Source organism: Tyto alba, unplaced genomic scaffold (genome assembly GCF_018691265.1).
Source record: "Tyto alba isolate M040663 unplaced genomic scaffold, T.alba_DEE_v4.0 Super-Scaffold_13, whole genome shotgun sequence".
NCBI lineage: Eukaryota > Metazoa > Chordata > Aves > Strigiformes > Tytonidae > Tyto > Tyto alba.
This window is the reverse complement of record NW_024881275.1, coordinates 31,106,899-31,126,967: the sequence shown is the minus strand read 5'-3', so window position 1 is coordinate 31,126,967 and position 20,069 is coordinate 31,106,899. Positions and strand designations below refer to the sequence as shown.

Below are 20,069 nucleotides of genomic sequence, written 5' to 3'. Positions count from 1 at the left end.
TTGAAGTTCAGAATGCGCTGAAGCATAGGTGACCAAAAAAACAAGAACTCAGTTGCTTGAGAACAAATTTAAATTTCTTTCTATTCAATTAACAAACCAAAGAGCACAAGATAAGAAGTCAATGATGACTTCAATGAAAACTAAATTTGAATTAACTACATAAGAATGTTTATAAGTAGCTCTGCAGCAGAAAACCTGTATGCTGAATGGCACAAAGAAGTAAGATGAGGCACTGGGGGGTGGGAGGATGATCAGAACAGTAGTTGCTGATAAAGAAAGCTGACAATTCGTAACAATTGGTTACTGCTTTAGTTCTCAAATTTCCTAGAGTAAATGGGGAGTTGCTTATTATTTTGATATCACAAGCAACTGCTCCTATTTATTAAAAAAAAAAAAAAAAAAAGAACAGCAAGTGTGTGGAATATTGTTTACTATTAATCAACACATCTTAACCAAAGTTCTCACAATATTTGAAGCTACATTTAAGTATACAATAGTCTCAATCACAAAAAAACAAGCAGAACAATTGAACTACATAAGGCCTTAAAATTAGAAGCACAGTGTGTATTGTGGGAATATTACTTTGTTTACAAATAGGCTACATATAATTAAGTTTATTTTTCATAATTTTATTCACTCAAAATGCATTCAAGAGAAAGGCAACTTACAAAGTTTATTTTACTATGGGTTAACAGAAAAATGTCAACATTCTCTTCTTGCCCCTTCCCCCACCCCATCCAGGTGCAGTTAGTAAAATTTCCATACAATACTCAAAAAACAGTAAGCTTTTACACTAGACATCCAAAGTAAGCCTGATCAGACAACTGCAAACTTGCAAATTATTACAAATATGGATAAACTTCCAGGTTCTTTCTAATGAAATATTGCATCTCTATGCAATCAATGTTTAAAACTACGTTGTCCACCAAGCCTTCTAGGTTCTAAAAGTCTTACTGATTTCAAAAAAGTTCTTAGTGGCCTCAGTAGCAATCACGTGAATGATATTTGCATTACAATGATAACTTGCAACATTATTTTGGCAATATTAGGACTGCTGAGAAGATGAGGGGGTAAATTTATTTAACCTGAAAGGTAAGGGACAACACAAGAACAAAACAACTAAAGTAAAACTAAGCACAGAAGATATGAAAAATATGGAAAAAAGATCTATTTTGACCCACTCCCCCTATAACAGGGCATGGGTCATTTCCAGTGACTGTCTATTCTTATTACCTACATTAATATTTGCTCAAATTTCATGGTTATTACATTTTTACAGAACAACTGCTTAGAAGACTGTTTTTAAATTTACACCTGTGCAACAGAGTAAGTCACAGTACATTTTGAGATGTTTATAAAATATTTATAAACTTGTTTTTGATATGCTAAAGCATTTGGCAACACTTTTACAGCATTTGATTTTATATAATTAAAGTTTTGTACAGTACTCCTTGTGATTTTTTTTTTTGTACACCTAAGAAAAAAATTCACACAAATTAATATGAATTGCCAAGCTTGACTGAATGATCATGTAATTCCAGTTTATAATACTGGCATTAAAACCTTCATTAATTATGTTGACAAATCATTACCTGTACATTTAATGAAGGCAACCAAGATGATTTGAAAACACAACCTTCAGGTTTTATGTTATGTATTTATCAAGGCGTGCAGTTTTGCAGTGAAATGAAAAAGCATGTAAATATATGAAGAAAATTACAAGTTCACCAGTTCCTGTGACACAAACTGTTTTAATCTTTCAAGGTACTGTCCATAGAGTTCCACATCATTATGGCCCGCTCCTTCTACCCACAGTGGTTCTACAGGTCTCTGGCAACGCTCAAATAATGCTAGGCCATGTGAAAAGTCAATTACTTCATCTTCAGTCCCATGGATTATTAACACAGGAGATGTTATTTTAGAAATTTTGTCAATGCTGTAAGAAAAAGATGATATCTATGAACACAGCAAGCTTTATTTAATCTTTTTGAAGGACCAGACTGTTAATGTCACTTTTTAATTACACACTGCAATTTTAATGATTTAATTTTGAAATTGTTTAAATCGTTAGAAAATTAGATCTTATCGACACCCTGGAAGCCATTACAGTAACACATGTAAAGCCACACTGATTAAGATCAAGTAACAAAGCAATCCATCTAGAACTGGTATTCATTACCATCTTCACTTCAGAAATTCAAAAGTCATTGGACTGATGAAAATACTACTTCAGAGTTTTTCAGTAAGAGAGTTCTTGTCAGAAGTGAAAGAATTTTAGCACTTAAAATTTCACCATCTAAGGGGGAAAAGTCTTTGAATTTAGATGCTCAAAATACAAGTAATTCTTTGAGACAAGTGTACCAGTTTGTAATGGCCAACTAGTGGCATAGTTCTGAAATACATGACAAGAATTTGCTTCAGTTAAGGTCTACTTAGCTTTCCAGTCTTTGCTACTTATAGAAACATATGCAAAAGACTTTTTTTCACACTTACCCAGATTAACAATTCACTGGACTAGAACTGCTTGTTAGAATTAGTGATATTAGGGGTTATATAAAGAAAAACTGATCACTTTAACAGACAACTACTGAAATAATTAGAGATGCGAAAAACCTAGAAGATTTATGAAGTTCTGTAAACTTCAAATCAAATGATCCTCATTGTTATTATTCACTCTGGTTTTTTTTTCCCAACTGTTTTTTTTTTTACATCTTTGAAAGGAATTCCACATTATTTTCCATACTATTTGTTTCCCTAGTCAAAAACTCCTGTAATATAGAAAAATGCATGCAGGATAAAATAAATCACACAACTTACTTTGGGAATGCATCAAAGCAATAGGTCTTCTTTGTATCAGGAAAAGCTACTCGCATTCCTGATGTCAGTGGAGAATGAAGAATTACAGCAGCACTTTCATACCTAGCAGCAAGATCCACAGATGGTACTGTTCCTATACTCTGGCCATATATAATCACATTTTCAGGGCGGATTCCATACCTAGGAAATTAAAAATGTTAACAGAAGTGGCATAAAAAGTGAAAGAGACAAAACTACAGCTACACAGCAAGGCAAAAAAAAAGCATTTCTGAAGAGGATAAACTATGAAACAGGAGCTGGTAGAAGAACAATCAGGTATATTCTATAACATTCTTAACTTAAAGGGACAATTATTTACTCTATTTCTTTTTTTTTTTTTTCCTTATGCCTGACTGATACTGAAATATGGTAGGTTTTTTTTGTCATTGGTTTGTTGTTGTTGTTTTTTGTTTGTTTTGTTTTTTTAAATATGGATTTGTGAATGCAGTTGTGACTTAAATACTAGTTGAAAGACTACTGGCAACTCTAATGGCCCGACAACAGAAGCCTAATTAGAGCCTTACTAGCTAGGTTATCACGAAGTGGATCATAGTTAAACCTGAAAAAAATTTATTGGCTTGGCTTTTCTCTTTTGATACCTGATAAAAACTGCAAGCCAATAATATCGCTCAGGAATTTAGTGAGACCTAAAGCATGCCCATACAGACAGTGGTCAGAATATACATTCTATATCATAACTGAGATGCTTCTTATCACAGTTGATTTGACATGCAAACTAGCAAGAGGAATATCCAACCTAGCCCACAATTAAGACAGCTGCCCCTCCTAGTAAGATGAAAACACTACCTTTTTCTGTAATTAACTGAAGTAAACAAAATAGTCATGAAACATCTAGTTAACACTTATACAAGTCAGATCAAAAATATTTTCTGCATTAGTATGGATACAAAAAGGATAGCTGGTTCCCAAGTAACACTGGGAAAGCCTCTAAGCAGAATGTTACGCTGGCAAGAACAGTGACCACAACAGAAGTGAGATGCTGATACACTGATCTATACTAAGAAAGTACTCTTACTACAGGTTCAGGCTGCAGAAGTCTGTACCTGGGTACCTTTTTTTTAACTTATTGAGAAAGGAAATACCTTAAACAGGAAGATACACTGCAGTACATTACACAAAAAAAGGAGAGAGTGTCAAACACTGTTCTCATGTGTTATCAGAAGTCTGTTGAGTCCAGTCTGCTCTAACTCAGAAAGCTAACACCACTGTGGAATAGCATGAGACAAATTTAACATTTGCCAACTGACTATAATCCTAAAAGGACTGACAATCATGTGGTTTCAGTTGAAGTTAAGGAAAGTGCAACCATTATCTCTTCTATAAGTGCATGCATATTTTCTGTGAAATCTAGGTGACACCACCCATAGCCACAAAGGAGTGTCCAAATTCGTACATTTCACATACCTCCAGAAAAAATGGGGAAACAGAGGTAATGAAAAATTGTCCAGTATCTTACAAGAAATGGACAGATATTAGCCATGTTTATAAACTGTATAGGTTACCATATGCTAAAATCAGTAAAGTCTAAAAGCCTCGAAATCATGAACATTAGGAAAAAAAACATGTTTCACATCTACCAAGATATTCAAATTACCAACCAACAACAAAAATCCACAAGTACTTTTCAATAACCCAGAAAACACGTCCTGTGTGTTCCATCAGTAGCTAATAAACAGTTAATTAAAAAAAAAGTATCCAGGAAGATTTCATGAAAAACAAAATCACATTTAAGTATTACTAAAATGTAAATACCACTAGCAGAACTCATCAGGCACCTTGATAAGCTTTCTAAATTGGGGTTAAAATCTACTGTTCACAGCTAACATTGTCTATTTAACTATTCATCTATATTTAAATTGTGTTCTGCTAGATTTAAACATAAAAGCTGTATAAATATTAGTACAGATATACTGATATAATGTCTGTATTGTGACCACTTAATGACTATCAATGTTTCCTAGAAAGAGTTTCTAGAATCATAATTAAATTAAGTGTTCTAAACCACTAAGACTCAAACATCAGCCAGGAACTAGAGGAAAGCCCTCCATCTCACAACAGTTCTAAGAGAATTATAAAGGAATTCAAACATTCTGACTAACAACGATTTTCTCGAAATTCCAACACACAGAAACACAATAAATTAAAGCTTTGAAACTGAAACAAATGTAAGGTCATCACTATTCCTGTATCTCTTCTGAAACATGTGAGAATAGCCTACCATCTACCCTTTTACAATTAATGTCCCAATTCAAAATATTTCAAATCACATTTGTCCATTCTCAAAGTACAGTATGGCCTTCTATCCCTTTTCTATAATGTAAACAAAGGTCACATTAATACCTGACGCTTCGCATCATTAGCATGGCATGGAGTTTGCACAGCACATTGTGATACAACATAGTCCTCAAATTAAAAAAACCTTTCAATTTATTATTCAAATTCACTTGTCTTCAGGTATTGAGTTTTACAAGATGCAGAAATTTAAGGCAAAACTTTAAAAAAAATATTTTGGAGCATGTATCTTTCCCTTTCCCATTATTCTTTCTCATATTTTTGGATTCAAATCCTTCAGTGTAAAGATAGCTAAATATTAGCTACAAAAAGTAATTCAAGAAAAGCATTTACTACATTTGGATTAAAATAATTCTTTCTCCATCACAGCCAAACAGATTGCCTTCATAGCACCCACCAGAATCTATTTGTTTTGCAGTCTGGAAATTAAAATAGTGAGGCCAATCACCAGAAGTGGTGGTTCAAATCAGACTTTTTAATATTCTGGCTTGAAAAAAATAAACAAGAAGCTTGAAACTAGAGAACAACATCTGCTGTGTCTGTTTCCAGTCTTCCCTGTCTTCTTGAACAGGCTTCTGAAAAGTTTGGGAAAAAGGAAGAGCCCAACTGTCCCTCAGTTCTTCTCTCCCAAAAGTATCCCTTTCCAATCTAAAATTGAAGAATTATTGAAACTGTTGGTAAGTTCCCTAGTTATAAAATTCATCTACTCCTCCTTTTGACAGTCCTGTGAGCTCCACGTAAACTCCAAGAAGTTTGGTAGAAAATTATTAGTTGACTACACACCTGGTTTCCCAGATGAGGAAGTGTCAGATCAAGAGAAGAAGTGGCAGTAATATTGTTCTCCTAATCAGTGACTTAGAATTACAGGCCACCCTGAGGAAGGGAAACACGACAGTTACAGAGCCATACGCTGTATATAGCTGTTCCGGTGACAAGAGCTCAAAGACATGCTGTAAAAACTGTTGATATCTTTTAAAGTTCATTATGTTAATCATAGGAGTAATGTAAACACTACTGTCTACTCAAGTAATCTTAGATAACTTGTGTCAGAACAGACAGGCCTTCAGTTTGTTGTTGGTGGTAATGGTGTGGCTTTTTTTTTTTTTTTTTTTTTTTAAAAAAGCCATAATCACCAGAAGGGACTTTGGATCAAAATCTTAAAAGTAGCTATGTATAGATGTACCTTCTCAGAGAAAGCAGTGTCCCCTTAGGGACAAGTTATTCTGGACTGAATCTGGCATAAAATTTAGATAGCTCTTTTCCACAGTTTAAAGGCTGCCCACAACATCTTTCTCTTTCCCACAGAAGCTAAGATTTCAACTCCTTTCCACATCTGATTCATTCTTTATGTTCATGCATCTGAGTGCTACCCACCTGGGAAGCATGTGGAACTTGAACAGTTTTTACGTAGAACGAAATGTACCACTGTTGAAATAAGCTTGCTAGAATCCACAGTGTTGGAGCACTCACAAACTTCTGCCCTATTATCACACTAAAGGTACAGGTTAATGTCACTATGAACCTAAGCTAACGCCAAGCATAAGAGAACCACTTTCCTATTTGCATCTTCGGTCACATGTTGCCCCTCAGTGGGTTTTACCAACTAGTTCAGAAAACTAAATTAATTTCTTCTGGGAGTAGGTAAGCAACTACTTTCTTGCGCCTTTGTGCTGGCTGTCTTCAGGGCCAGGCAAGAAATGGCATGTCATTGGTGGGATAAAGGAATAAGGAAGCCAATAAATCATTCTAACTGTACCATCAGACCACTCCCTAGAATCAGGGCCCAAGCTAACACAGGGTGACTAATGGAGCTACTATCCTCTTTTGCGAGCCTACATATGCTGATCAGAAGATGGTCTCTTGTAAAAGAGGGATCCCTGAACTCTCCTGCCTGATCTTTTCAGCTTATGGCAGGAAAAGAACTGCTAAACAACAATGAAGTGTTATTTTTTTTTTTCCCTTTGTGACAAGCTTCACAATGTGCTGTAGCAGAAATGCTTTCACCATTTCCTTTTAGTTTCTCTCTCTGTAACAAGACCTCCTCTGCACTTTACTAAACACTTACTTCAGTAGCAGTCCACCTCCTTTCCACTCCTCCCTCCTTTTTTTCCTTTCACAGAATCATAAAACAGTTTGGGTTGGAAGATGATCTAGTCCAGTTCCTGCTATAGGCAAGGATATCTTTCACTAAATCAGGTTGCTCGAAGCCCTGTCTGACCTTACCTTGAACACTATTTCAATATACTTTACACATCACTTACACTGGATATTCATCATATTATAAAATTCCATTGGATATACATCACATTACCATGATGTGCAATACATAAACTACAAAATGCATGTCTGGTTGTAATGAGTGGGGTTTGGTTGCTCTGGGTATTTTTTTTGTTGTTGTTGTTTGGTTGGATGTTGTTGTTTGTTTTTTTAAACTTCAGTTACCTTTACCAACAAATACCAGCTGAAATCACCACACTATACGTGCAGGCTCTTAAGAGTGCCTGCCATTTTGCCCCTAATTCACATGGGGAGGTACTTCTGAACTACTGCTGTTTAACTAGAAGACTTACTTACTTTACAATAATAAAATAAAGTATCAGTAAAATCAACTTTAGAAGGGTACATTTCCAATAGTACCTCTCAGGCTCACACTAATTAAGAGACACAACAGATGCTCTAGAGAAGATACTGTTTGTGAAGCCATTGCAACACACACATTTCATCAACTGACAGCAGTGCTTCAGTCACATGGAACATGGGGGAACACCCTGCAGGAATTTTCAGTGCACATTTTAGAAACTTTTGTCATCATGCACATAACACACAAAATTACAGTTGCAAATTGCAGAATGTAAAGGGCATGAACATCCTCTACACCTTTAACTATCAACATTCCAGGACATGAAGAGCATACAGCTCCTCCTCAAATCAGATGCCTATTCCCCTTCTTGCATATACAGTATGTAACATTGCCAGAAGAAAAAGGGAAATATGTTTTGAGAGGCAAGCTTTCCTGGGTTGAGTGAGTGGTGGGATTTTTTTTGGTGGCAGGGGAGGGGGCTATAGGGGCAGCCCCCTGTGAGAAGCTTCTTGAAGCTCCCACAGCTCCAAGTCAGCTCCACCTCTGCTCAAAAACTGAGCCAATCGGCTGCGCCGCTGCGATAACGTATTTAAGAAGGGACATGGTGACGAGCAGTGGGACTTGTGAGGAGGAGTTGCTGCAGCTGCGTGAACACCAAGGTCAGTGGAAGAACGGAGGAAGAAAGGATGGGGGAGGTGTGCTGGAGCAGAGACCCCCCTGTATCCTGTGGGGAGACAGCAGAGCGGCCCCCCCTGCCACCCATGAAGGCCTGCAGTGGAGAAGACACTGATTTATGGCCTGTGTTTTTTCACCTGGCTGGTCAAGGTGCTGTGCCTGAAGAAGATCAGGGTCTTGTGGGAAAAGGTAGCCCCTGCTGTTGTAGTTCAGCACTGGGAGGATTGCAGCATGTGGGGGTGTCCCACACTGGAGCAGCTTGGGAAGGGCTGCAGCCCATGGGATAGAATCCAGTTGGAGAAAGTTGGTGACCCATGACGGAGCAGTGTGGGGAACACTTGCGGCCTGTGGGAGGGACTCATGTTGGAGAAAGTTTGTGGAAGACTGTCTCCTGTGAGAGGGGAACCACACTGGAGCAGGAGGAACAAGTTCCAGAAGCTCCCCACACCAAAGATGGAAGAAGCGGCAGCACTGACTGCACCCCCCATTCCCTGCCCCTGCGCCACTGGGGGAGGAGGTAGAGATATCGGGAGCAGAGCTGAGCCCGGGAAGAAGGGAGAGGTGAGGGGAAGGTGTTCTCAAGATGTGGCAATGCTTCTCACTGTCCTACTCTGTTAAGTGTTGTTAGTGTCTGTAATAAATGTATGTTCTTTTTTTTCTTCCCCTAACAAGTCTGCCTTTTGCTTGTGACCATTAAGGGTGTTTTTTTCCCCATCCCAGTCCCATCTCGAACCCCAAGACTGGCTCTGTCCCTTCTTATTGCTGGAAGAGAAGGGAGAGAGTGGCTGCCTTGTGGTTGGCTTCCAACCAGGCTCAAACCACGACACAAGCCCATTGACCACACATGTAATAATAAAGAAACTTCAGCTCCTCTGTCTCTTTCACGATGGTTTGGCCTTTTCTAAACCTTAGAATGCTACTGGTACATTTGTTCTATTGGCAAGATCTCTCTTCATGATAAACTGAGCTACTTTGCCCCATCAATTTAAATAAAAGGTCAATTTCTCTCAAATATTCAAAGTTAAGGCACCTCATGTTCTAGCGAAAAAGCCCCTACTTTTGAATGAAAAACCCCAACAAACGTAATTTGTGGGTTCTCAAACACTTTCAGCCAACATCCAAATAGATTTTATTATTCATGTATTTGGTTGTTCACTTTGACACAGTCTGGTGTTGAGATTTACCCTACAATTTTTCAATTATTATACAGTCCATGATAAGCCACAATGAAAAAACTGTTTGGCTTCTTAAAGCTAAATCTGGTCATGAGGTAACTCTGGCATGTCTTCAAGTTTCCAAATGAGTGCCACTTGCCCTGCATTTGCCTGGGGCTGGTTAAACCTTTCCACCCTTGCTAGGGTTTCATCAAAGGCCTTCAGAGACCAAGGCAGCAGAAATAGGCGTATCCCAAAATGACTCCTGGCATTTCAACACTCTGTAGCTATGACAGTCAGAAAAAGAATGTCCTCACTTGCAGCTTTCATATAGTCCTATGCACATAAATATGCAATAATATGCAACTTTCCCAAACATAATGGCAGTGAATCATCTTGCCCTCTTCTACAGTCAGGATCCACATGGATAGCTACCGCTTCTTATTAAAATACTCAAAGCAGGTAAAGAGTAGGGACACAGTCCAGAATCTGCATCTCCTGTTGACTTCTTCATCTGCTGCCAAATTAGCTTTCTGTATTCATCTACATGGATGATAGTATTCACATACCTTTACAGTAACCACTTTTAAGAAAGTGGTGTTAGACCAACCTCACCATCACCCTCAATACTGGTTACAGACTATTTCACCCTAGGTGTCCAGTCCCACTGGACAGTTGTGCCAATTTACAGATGACCACCTGGATTGTTCTTCCAAGATATAAAACTTAACACACCAACATGTCTCCACCACAAGCAGCAGTATCCACTGTAGAATGAAGTCCATATCAGCATTTCAATTACTCCCAAAACACCTTTTAATGCTGGGTTCTGTGATCCTGTTTCTCAGAACATGTAATGCAGGAAGCTGTGGGTAGCTGTGATCAACCTCCAAACAAGGTTATTTCTCCATTCTTATATTCGTCCCATCACAATCTGTGAGGGACAATTCAAAATTCTAGGATCTCTTTCTTCTTTCATCCCATCAATATGAATTTCAAAGGAGTTTCAGCTATACTTACATATAGCCTGCAAACAATCTGCTGAATTAATTTGTTTTTGCAAAACCCTTACATTATAAAACATTCAAGACGGTGCCAGTGTAACACTGACAGAACAGGGTATGCTAGAAAAAAGTGAATCGATGCAGCAAATGCTCAAAGACTCCGTTCTGGTCCAGATATTCATCAAGTATTTAAACACATCTGAGCACTGTCTCAGGGCTCAAGAGAATACCATGAACTGGTAACCAAACTCTGTGAGCCAGTGTACCCAAAGTCACTTGTGGAACTTCTCCCTGATACATTCAGCACTGAGATACAAGGACAAGACCTGGTTGGCCAACTGGAAAGCTGTTAGAAGTACCACAGTGGAAACAAGTAATAGCAACCACTTTTTAAGCAACAAAAAAATTCAGCTCATGTTTGTGAAATCTACAAGTTGGCAGACCAATCCAAGCTCTATACACTCTACAGGACTACATATTTCTAAAGGAGATTCTGACACAAAAAATAAACACAGACAAATGGAATTGAGGCAAGGTCATTCCCGAATGGAAGAAAAAGCAGATAGATGTATGTATTTAGAATTTCCCTGTGACAATGTCTGTTCAAAGGGCATGTTCAGATAGGATGTTATAATGACCAATCTTATTTGAGTAGGAAAGGTACACTATGCCTTGTTCACAAATGGAGACAAGAATTCAAGTTGCAATCGCATTTCCTTTCAGGTTTTCAATCAGAAGTTTATCAGGGGAGAAAGATAATAATTACAAATTAGTTCATAAAACAGAGCCTGTAAACTGACATAAGCAAATTATTAAATTTTACCATCTAGTTCTCATCCATTTTCTGATACATTTAAATAATTCAGACCATCTTCCACATTGTTCACAAACCATATTATCTTTCTGGTCAGTGTTACTGGGTATTTCACTAAGTGGCAATCTTCCAGATCACTTAATGACAAGCCATGGTCACCAGTGCACCTGCTGCAGCTCTTGGCTTACAGAACGGATGTCTAGTTATATCTCAACTTTCCACTGCAATCAAAAGAAATGCCAAAACCTAATCCAACAACATAGGACGTGTGTTTTCAAATATATGAGGCTGAATACCTGTCCCCTCTGGTTGTATGAGGTTTATGACAATAGAACTGTTCCCCCTACTTTAATGAATGAATAAAGTACGTTTCTTTAAAAAGAATTATCACATCTTTTTTATAATGTAAAAGAAATACAAGACAATATGTATATTTAAAACACTGAAAAGGGATCCAAAGTAATAGAAAGATTGTTAATATTACATTGATCAAGTTCTAAATTCAATGTGACAACTACCAGGCTCCAGGATTTAAAGTCTCTACATGTGCCCTTACACTAAGTCACATCTCTGATATTATATTATTAAACAGTATGCTCAAGATGCTATGATTGAGCCATAACATGCTGCTCTATATTAAATTCAGGTTTTCACAGCTTTTTCGTGCAAAATACATAATATGATGGGAGGTTTTTTGGTGAACATCTAGTCTTATGACACAGTATTTTTAAAAATAATCTTTCTGTAGTTTGGGTACTTGTAAGACAAGAAGAAAATTGCTCTAAGTGGAACAAGTCATGGTGAAAATAAAAATGCTCTCACATTTAAGCAGCAGGTATTCAGTGCTGCATTTATTTGGTGTCTAAGATTCTTACCTGTATGAGAGAATGCCTCCAATCTTTCACCTTAGTATTTTATCTCCCTAAATCCAGAGGCTTAGAACACAGAAACTGCTGAAAAAAACATCCTTCAAGTTGCACTTTTTCATCGTCTAGTGTTAATCTATTTGAGCTAACACCATGGATTCAAATTCCTGGGTTTTGTTCCTACAATAATGCATTCACACAGCTCAATTACAACCTCTTCCACACATCATATTTTGCTAAGATAAAAACATCTTTTTGTTTTATATAGAAAGGTATCTTTGGAAATGCCGTAGCTGCTAGTTTGAATTCTGAAACAAAGGTGGTCTGAACACCATATAGAATTCCAAACAGAGTCTCACCATGTTCTCTTATAAGCGCTTTTTCACTGCCCCTCCCTACCAAAAAATTAAGTGATAGAATTACCTGAAAAAATAACCTGTGTTTTCTCTCACCCACATCACACCAGTAGCATGGTTCCTGGGGCATCAATTACTACAGATAGGTTTTTCCTATCTTCTGAGATTTCCAATGGAGAGGATCACAAACTGACAATGATTATCTTCTAATCATTCAAGACTGAAACATACCTTATTACATTTAATTCCATTTAAATTTTTCTCATGTATCAGTACTATATACTGATCCTGCTCAATAATGACAATGTCCTCAGCATACAGCACCATCAGTCAGCTTGGACATGAATCATTAATCCTAAAATACAGCATTTCTGTTTAAACTACTTATGGAGATTAAGTACAACCGTTTGAAAAGCACGCTGTAAAAGAAAAATGGCAACTAATGGCTTACCTTGTCCTAAGAGCCACCCAAGCAGCATCAATGTCAGCGTACAGATTCTTCTCTGTTGGCTTCCCAGAACTTGCACCATATCCAGAATAATCATATGAGAATATGTTGCAATTAATCCGTGAACCCAGTCCTATGTAAAAGCTGCTCATCTGACCTAGGTCAACAGCATTTCCATGTGAGAAGAGCAAAGTATACTTGGCGTTAGGTGAGCAACGCACAAACATACAGGCAATCCTGTTACCTTTACTTGTTCTAGTCATGAAGCACTCAATGGCATCTTTTTCTCTAGAAGAATATTGCCAGTCTGCTCGCTCTGAGAGATGTAAAGTCCAGCGACTACCACTCTCATCACACATGAGTGTGTACGTGGGATCAGGAGGCAAGAATGCCAGTTTGGAGGCAATTTTCCCTGGGCATGGCGGACAACAGAATAGGCAACACAGTTCACTAAAGGAAAGATTATTCATCTTCTAGTCTGAAACAGGAAGAGAGAATGGTATCAGTTTCTAGTTACGATCCTATATCAAAAAAAAACCCAAAAACTAAAAACTCATGGAAAATGTAAACATAACCTCCCTATAAAACAATACACAATTTTAGTGGAAACATTTAACAAAACACATATTTAAATATATATGTAAATTTATATGTAATAGTTTATTTGATGTTATTAACTACTTTAGAATGAGCATATTATTAAAGAAGAATTATAACTCTATAGCCCTGCCAGATATTAAAACTAAAATATGATTATCCAGGGAAAGAAGCAACATGAGTTTTGGAGTTTCTTTGGAGGTAATTAAGTGCCTCATCTCAAGCCATTAAGAGAAGTGTTCATCCCGTTGACAAATACATACGTTACAAACAACAATTAAAATATGTTGCAGTGTTTGCAGGATACTAAGGCTATGCAGATATCTGCCACCAACAATCACTACAGCGTTTCCTAAATACAGAGAATATATATTGTAGTCATGAGCTATGGGCTCCTGTAAGCAGCATCAGCAGTATGAAAGGTACAGGAAGGTCAAAACTAGAAGGCAAAACAAGATGCTTCTGCTGGCTTAGCAATCACCATAGACTTCCAGTACACTAAGACCCAGCCACAAACTCTTCCTTGCTTTACATACTGGCTGCCATAAATGTTTACAAACCCTTCAAAGAAATTATTAGCTAAGGTTTCCTATATTGCACATGGGAATTGGGTTTATAATAATGATACGAAATCATCCCAAACTAAATGCTCCATCATAGATACTTGGCAAATACTTATACTACTTTCCTTGTGTTAAGACATGACATTTCATCTCAACTTAACTTTTCCCTCCCAAATCTATCTGCAGGTCTCAAGCTCAGTTTCTGCCATGTCACTGCAAACAGAAACACTCTTACAGTTTTATGTACCAGCTTTGACTGCGACATTCAGGCTTACAAATACGAACAAAACAAGCTGATTTCTGATGTCTACAGTCCCATGTGATTTCACAAATACCTGGGTTATCCAAGAATAAAATCTTACTGCTAACTATCATACTTGGTGATATCTAGATGATACTTCAAAGTTTGTTCTCTAACTTGCATACAAGCACAGTTTTCATGCCTGTATAAATTTATCTTTACAAAAGCTTCAAGGGTACTGCTTTAAGAACCACTGAATATAGATCATGGAACAACTATCCATATCTTGGATGTGTGAATGGCCTCTTTTCTGTGGAGGAATATGAATGCATACTGCATACAATGTTACATAGAGTATACTTGTAGAGTAGTAAACACAGGCACACCAAAACAGTCTGATATACAGCATGACTATTCTTGGAATACTACTCTTCTTTGTAGGCAACAATACCCCATTTTTTTGCCAAGGCTGCTACAGCCAAGTGCTTTCAGTCCCAGTCTCTAGTTTTTTTTCTCAATAGAGGGAAAGCACAGGTCCTTAGATATGGGTGACCAACACTGCCAATCTAGAGGAGATGGCAAGAAAGGTGTAGTGATCACCTCCCGTAAAAACACAGATTGTCTCTTAATTGAAGATCCCAAATAAATGACCATATTTCTGCCAGCTAAAGAAACAATGACCTCATGTATTTATGTAATCACCACAAGTAGTCACTCAAATTTGGAATAGCTCATCTGTTCCCTGTCAGGTGAGATTATGTGGACATTAAGTTTAATTTTAACCTGCAAGTTAAGACAAGAAGTGGAAGAAGTCCATGGAAGAGGTCTAGCGATAGGCAAAAGGCTTGAGCTGCCTTATGCACAGGAAAAACTCAATACTTTCTTTTCTTCTTTACTTCTCTCACAGCTGTGAGCACCAAAGGAGCCACTTCTTTCACCCCTACTTAGAAAGTTCACGTTCACAGCCCAGAGAAACTCATGTGATGCCTAAACAGGCTTTTCTTATAAGAAGTACTTACAATCCAGTATTCAACCACACTTCTATTTCTATCAGAAACTATTAAACCAATCTGTTCTGAGTAAGTTTTCTCACCTTTTCAGAAAAGCTGAAGGCCAAATCTAGATACTACAATTTATTTGTGGGGGCAGGGGGATATATATGATTTTAGGTGAAAAACTTAAAAGTATGTACCTTGAAAAGTGAGGTATAAATAGCCTGTTCTGCTCAGGAACAGCAGATTGCACTGTATTCCAGCATACAATAGCTACATCATTTCTTACTTGCTTCCCAATCCACTTGTCAGAAAGAATTAAAACAGGAGTTTACATTATTTATAACTATAAACAGCCCAGCAACACTACAAACATGATCTCACTCAGAAAATATTTGCTATTTGTTAAAGTCATTTCAGAAGATTGGAAGCTGGCCTGTGGAATTCACACACGGGGCAATACTGCAGTAACCACAGTTAATCAGCTGAGGTACTACTGTGCCCCAAGATAGCTTGAATGTGCTAAAAATGGGCTGTTGCCACATATGGCAAATGACATATGTTGAAGACCATGGCTAAAGTATTATTTTTTCCCCTGTACTAGACTGTAATGTAGACTTTACATAATGTCTGTTTAATCCAATGGAAGCTCTGTCCATTGAAACTAAAGATTCTGATTCCAGAGTTGTTCTCCATCTAAGTCATGGTTAGCAACAACTGTTTTCTTGAAGACAAATACTTGCTCTTTTCTTTGCTCAGAAGACCCGAGAAAAACAGCAGATCCCTAGCATCACTAACTGAGCAAATCTGCCACAAAACACCTACTGAACTTCCTCAGGAGGATACCCTTCAACTAAACGCAATCAATGTTGCCATTATACTGAAACTGGTTTGTCATTCATTGTATTCACATGAGTGTGTTCTTAACCTCCGGATCTGGAATGGAATCAGGATGTGAGAGTATCCCCAGGGGGTATAGAGTAATTCTGATATCACTGTTTAAAAGTTCAACTGAATCAGCATTTCAGCCTAGTAGTTATCCACCAGATGTCATAATTTAACTTCAACTAAACAGGCATTACCTTTCCTCAAAAGGAACACTGCTCAGATACTTCAATGTGGGGTTAAACTTAATGTTACCTCCCCAATAGTAGCTTTTTTTAATGTTAGAAAACATGTAACATGATCTACTAATGATTCATCCAGCCAGAAATTACTATGGTGAAAATTAAGTCACAAAACCCTCTTCATTTAGCATCACCTAGTCTTAGTAAAAGCTTTGGAGTTCAACAGTCTTACAAGACCAAGTATTTTATTGTCTAAAATATAATTTATCCAAAGTGAACATGGTATCACAAGTGAAGCTGCATTTAAAAAAATCACTCTAGTAACAAATGGGCTTCATGTATGCTTTATCTGGTCTATTATTGAAACCAGGGCAAAAGCAACACTGACCACAAATTACCTTAAGCATACAGTTCTACCAGTACAGTTGCATAAATTTAATGGGACTCATTTGCATAAAATGTAGTGAATACCTAAGTTATAGTCTAACACCTTCTGAGCATGTATGATGTAAATCTCTGTGCTCATTACACTAGCAAAGTCAGCTGTGGAGTCCAACTCATCCCAACAACATAACTATTCCATGTTATATTTTTAATTTCAGTACTAATAAAGAAGCCAGTGCTGTTCTGCAAACAGTCCCTAATGCTGGTAAAATTAGTAAGGACAAAAAGAATATAATAACTGAAATACATATATAATTTAAAATTATACTGCATTTTTCATATAAATTACATAGCAAAATTCTGTGGAAGAAACTGTGGAAAACTGATATTGCATTACTACTGCACCAAGAAAAGCTAAGAAATAAAACAGACCCAAGTGGCATCATCCACCCCTTCTGGGATAACTTTTAAAAGGAAGGCCATATCATTTTGCCAAATTTATCTCTTTGACTCTCTTGTGAATAAGAAAGTAATGTAGAAAATGACAAATGTGAAACTGCTAACAGGCAGTAATTTCAATCCATTCTTCGGCAATTAACCTTTTCATTAAAGCTGACAAGAAGAGGAGGGGAAAAAGTCTGTCTGATCTGAATGAACATGTCAAATATTTATCTTGTGATTCCTAGGATAACACAAATGGAGTTCTTTAATATAAGCAATTACCCCTGTCTTTGTCCTTCTGCAAATCGTAACAAGAGAGCAGCTCCTAATGTTCACATCTTTGAGTAGTTCACTACAGATTAGTCTCAAAAGCCCAACCCTTGCAAACACTTATCTGGAAATCTTTTATTTACATTAAATAGAAATTATTCTAATTGTATATTTAAATTAAATTACCTATTTCATAGGAACTATTCACAAGAACAAAGTCAAACTCGTAAATACAGCTGATGGTTTGTAAATCTTAGTGGTGCTCTAACTGTAACAGGCAAGATATTCAGATTGTCATGATTTTTTGTTTGCTGTTTTGGTGTTTTTTGGGGGGCGGGGTGGTTTGGGTTTTTTTTAATAATTATTTTTAATTACATACTGCTGAAATAAGAAATTCTAAACTAGTTTCCCTCACCCTTTCATTGAACACAATGCAATGAAAACTTGAGTTCAAGCCACTACTGAAGCACTCATTTATTTCAACATCTGCATTATATTAAAAATGGAACAGAAGGGTATGAACATCCTCCAACTGCTTCAAAAGTTAAAGCAACAAAATATTTAGTGAAAAAAAAAAATCAGTGTCCAATTAAGTATTATATAGAAGGATTAAACTAATAGAATTGTTAGTAAAGCATACACAGTAAATATGGAAAAGAACACAGAAGTCGTCTATTCGATAGTGAAAAAGCCATACCACGAAATACCCCAAAGTAATGCTTTAAGGTAGTCTTCAAAGAGCAAAGCAACCTAGATAAAAACAGAGAAGCCCGATAGGCCCAAAACTTCATTTTGGTTAGTTTGATTTTAAACAACTGAACAGCTTTACTATTTTCACAGATTCTAGCAATATTATAAATCTCAATTTGCATATAATTCTTCTGATGCTGCTAGGTACTTTGTATACCTCCAAAAACTAATGGCACAGTTGAAAAAAGGAAGGGCACATAGGAAACTTTGCGTGAAAAGTCTAACCATTCCTTTTCATCTAAAGAACAAACCAACCCTTTCAAGATTCCAGGTCGACAACTGTGGGATTAAGTCGGATTACATAATGCTTTTCACGCTCCAAGCAAGGCTCTGCACCACGGACCCACTCTGCCAAAGCCACCTGCGCGCTGCCAGGCGCGGAACCCCCTCTTGTATTTCAGCCACATCCACCCGGAGCTTCACCGCACCAGCCGGTCAATCGCGAACAAGCAGCTACGCTTTCAAAACCAGTCGACGTGCAGATGGTACTGTTTTGGTTTCGGCAGCCACGTATTTTTCTAGCTACCTTCTGGCCAAATACTTCAAACTTTTAAATTAATAATACCACAGAGCAATTTTAAGGCTAGTGTCGCTTCCACCATCAAAAGCTGAAGAAATGCACTAAATCAGGCACGCGAAAATTAAAAGAACTCCTCAGGTGTCTGCATCTGAAAAGGACTTCACAGAAGTCAACAACGTTGACGCGGAGGCACTACTTAGACCCGCTATAAACCAGAATTTAACAAGCGTTGGAAAACTCGGCGCGCCCGTTCCCCGAACAAGGGTGTCCGCGGCAAGACCACGGAGACGGGAGCCCCGCGGCAGACCGCCCCCCGCGACGCCCCGGGCCCCCTCAGGCGGGCGACACCTCCCTCCCTCCCCGCTGCCGGAGCTCCGAGGGCGGCGGCCCCCGAGCCCACAGCCGGGGCGCGGGCAGAGCGGGGCGGGAAGTCGCTGGGGCCGGCACCCGCCTGCCCGGTTCGGGTCGGAGAGCCGGACCGCCACCTCCCTCCCCGAGGGAAAGCCGGTGACTGCCGCGGCGCTTCCCCCTGCCCCGCGCCGCAGCCCCGGGAGGCGGGCGGCCACACGCCCGCCCCAGGCGGCGGAGAAGGAGGGAAGAGAAACGGTCGGACCCGCCGGGAGGCCAGCTCGCCGCCGCACCTCGGCACCGCAGCGCCCAGCCGGGGCCGATCCGGCTGCTCCCCACCGTCCCCTCGCCCGACCCCGCCGCTGCCCCGGGGTGGGGGGGGTGGGGAGGGGGGCAGAGAGGGTGGACACCCCGTCCGTACCTGCGGCTGGCGCTCCGCTCGGCGGCGGCGCGCGCGGCCCCACACTTTCCCAACCGCCACCGCTCGAACGCCGGGGAGAGGGCGGGGGGATGGGTGCCGGTTGTGCTGAGTAACGGTGCGGCGGCGGCGGGCGGCTGTCAGCGCCCCGGCCGGAGCCCGCAGCTCCGCGGCGGGAGACGGCGCGGCCCCCGGAGAGCTGCTGTCGGCGCGGCCTAGGGGAGCGGCGCCGACCTCGCCTCGCCGAACGACTGCATCGCACCCAGCTCCTGCCGGGGCGGCCGAGGGGGCGGCGGGGCGGGACCGGCCGCAGCGCGCCAATGGGGGCGCATCCCGCAGTGCCGCGCCGGCCACTGAGGCTCCGCCTGAACGCGGGTGGGCGGGAAGCAGCGAAGAGACAGCGAACCGTCG

At 39.3% G+C, this 20,069-nt stretch overlaps 1 protein-coding gene across 2 annotated transcripts; it reads right to left on the bottom strand.

The window, feature by feature from the left end:
• Window positions 1-415: 415 nt before the first annotated feature.
• On the bottom strand, window positions 416-19,996 carry ABHD17B (abhydrolase domain containing 17B, depalmitoylase). 2 transcript variants are annotated; one of them, XM_042787902.1, is made up of 5 exons: window positions 19,662-19,994; window positions 13,312-13,545; window positions 13,071-13,224; window positions 2,818-2,997; window positions 416-1,936 (listed from the first exon to the last, which is right to left on the bottom strand). In XM_042787902.1, the coding sequence occupies exons 2-5, from the start codon at window positions 13,535-13,537 to the stop codon at window positions 1,717-1,719; spliced, it is 780 nt and encodes a 259-aa protein (XP_042643836.1). In that variant the 5' UTR covers window positions 13,538-13,545; window positions 19,662-19,994; the 3' UTR covers window positions 416-1,716. The 2 variants fall into 2 exon arrangements, with proteins under 2 accessions (XP_042643836.1, XP_042643835.1); XM_042787901.1 differs by having other exon boundaries at window positions 13,071-13,545; window positions 19,662-19,996.
• Window positions 19,997-20,069: the final 73 nt, after the last annotated feature.

Bases quoted from the DNA above. Each gene is read 5' to 3' on its own strand.
- ABHD17B (XM_042787901.1), bottom strand. From the start codon at position 13,537: ATGAATAATCTTTCCTTTAGTGAACTGTGTTGCCTATTCTGTTGTCCG. The intron at 2,998-13,070 runs GTAAGCCATTAG...TTAATTTCCTAG, and splicing joins TGGGTGGCTCTTAGGACAAG to GTATGGAATCCGCCCTGAAA. The intron at 1,937-2,817 runs GTAAGTTGTGTG...TTTTTCTTACAG, and splicing joins TGCTTTGATGCATTCCCAAA to CATTGACAAAATTTCTAAAA.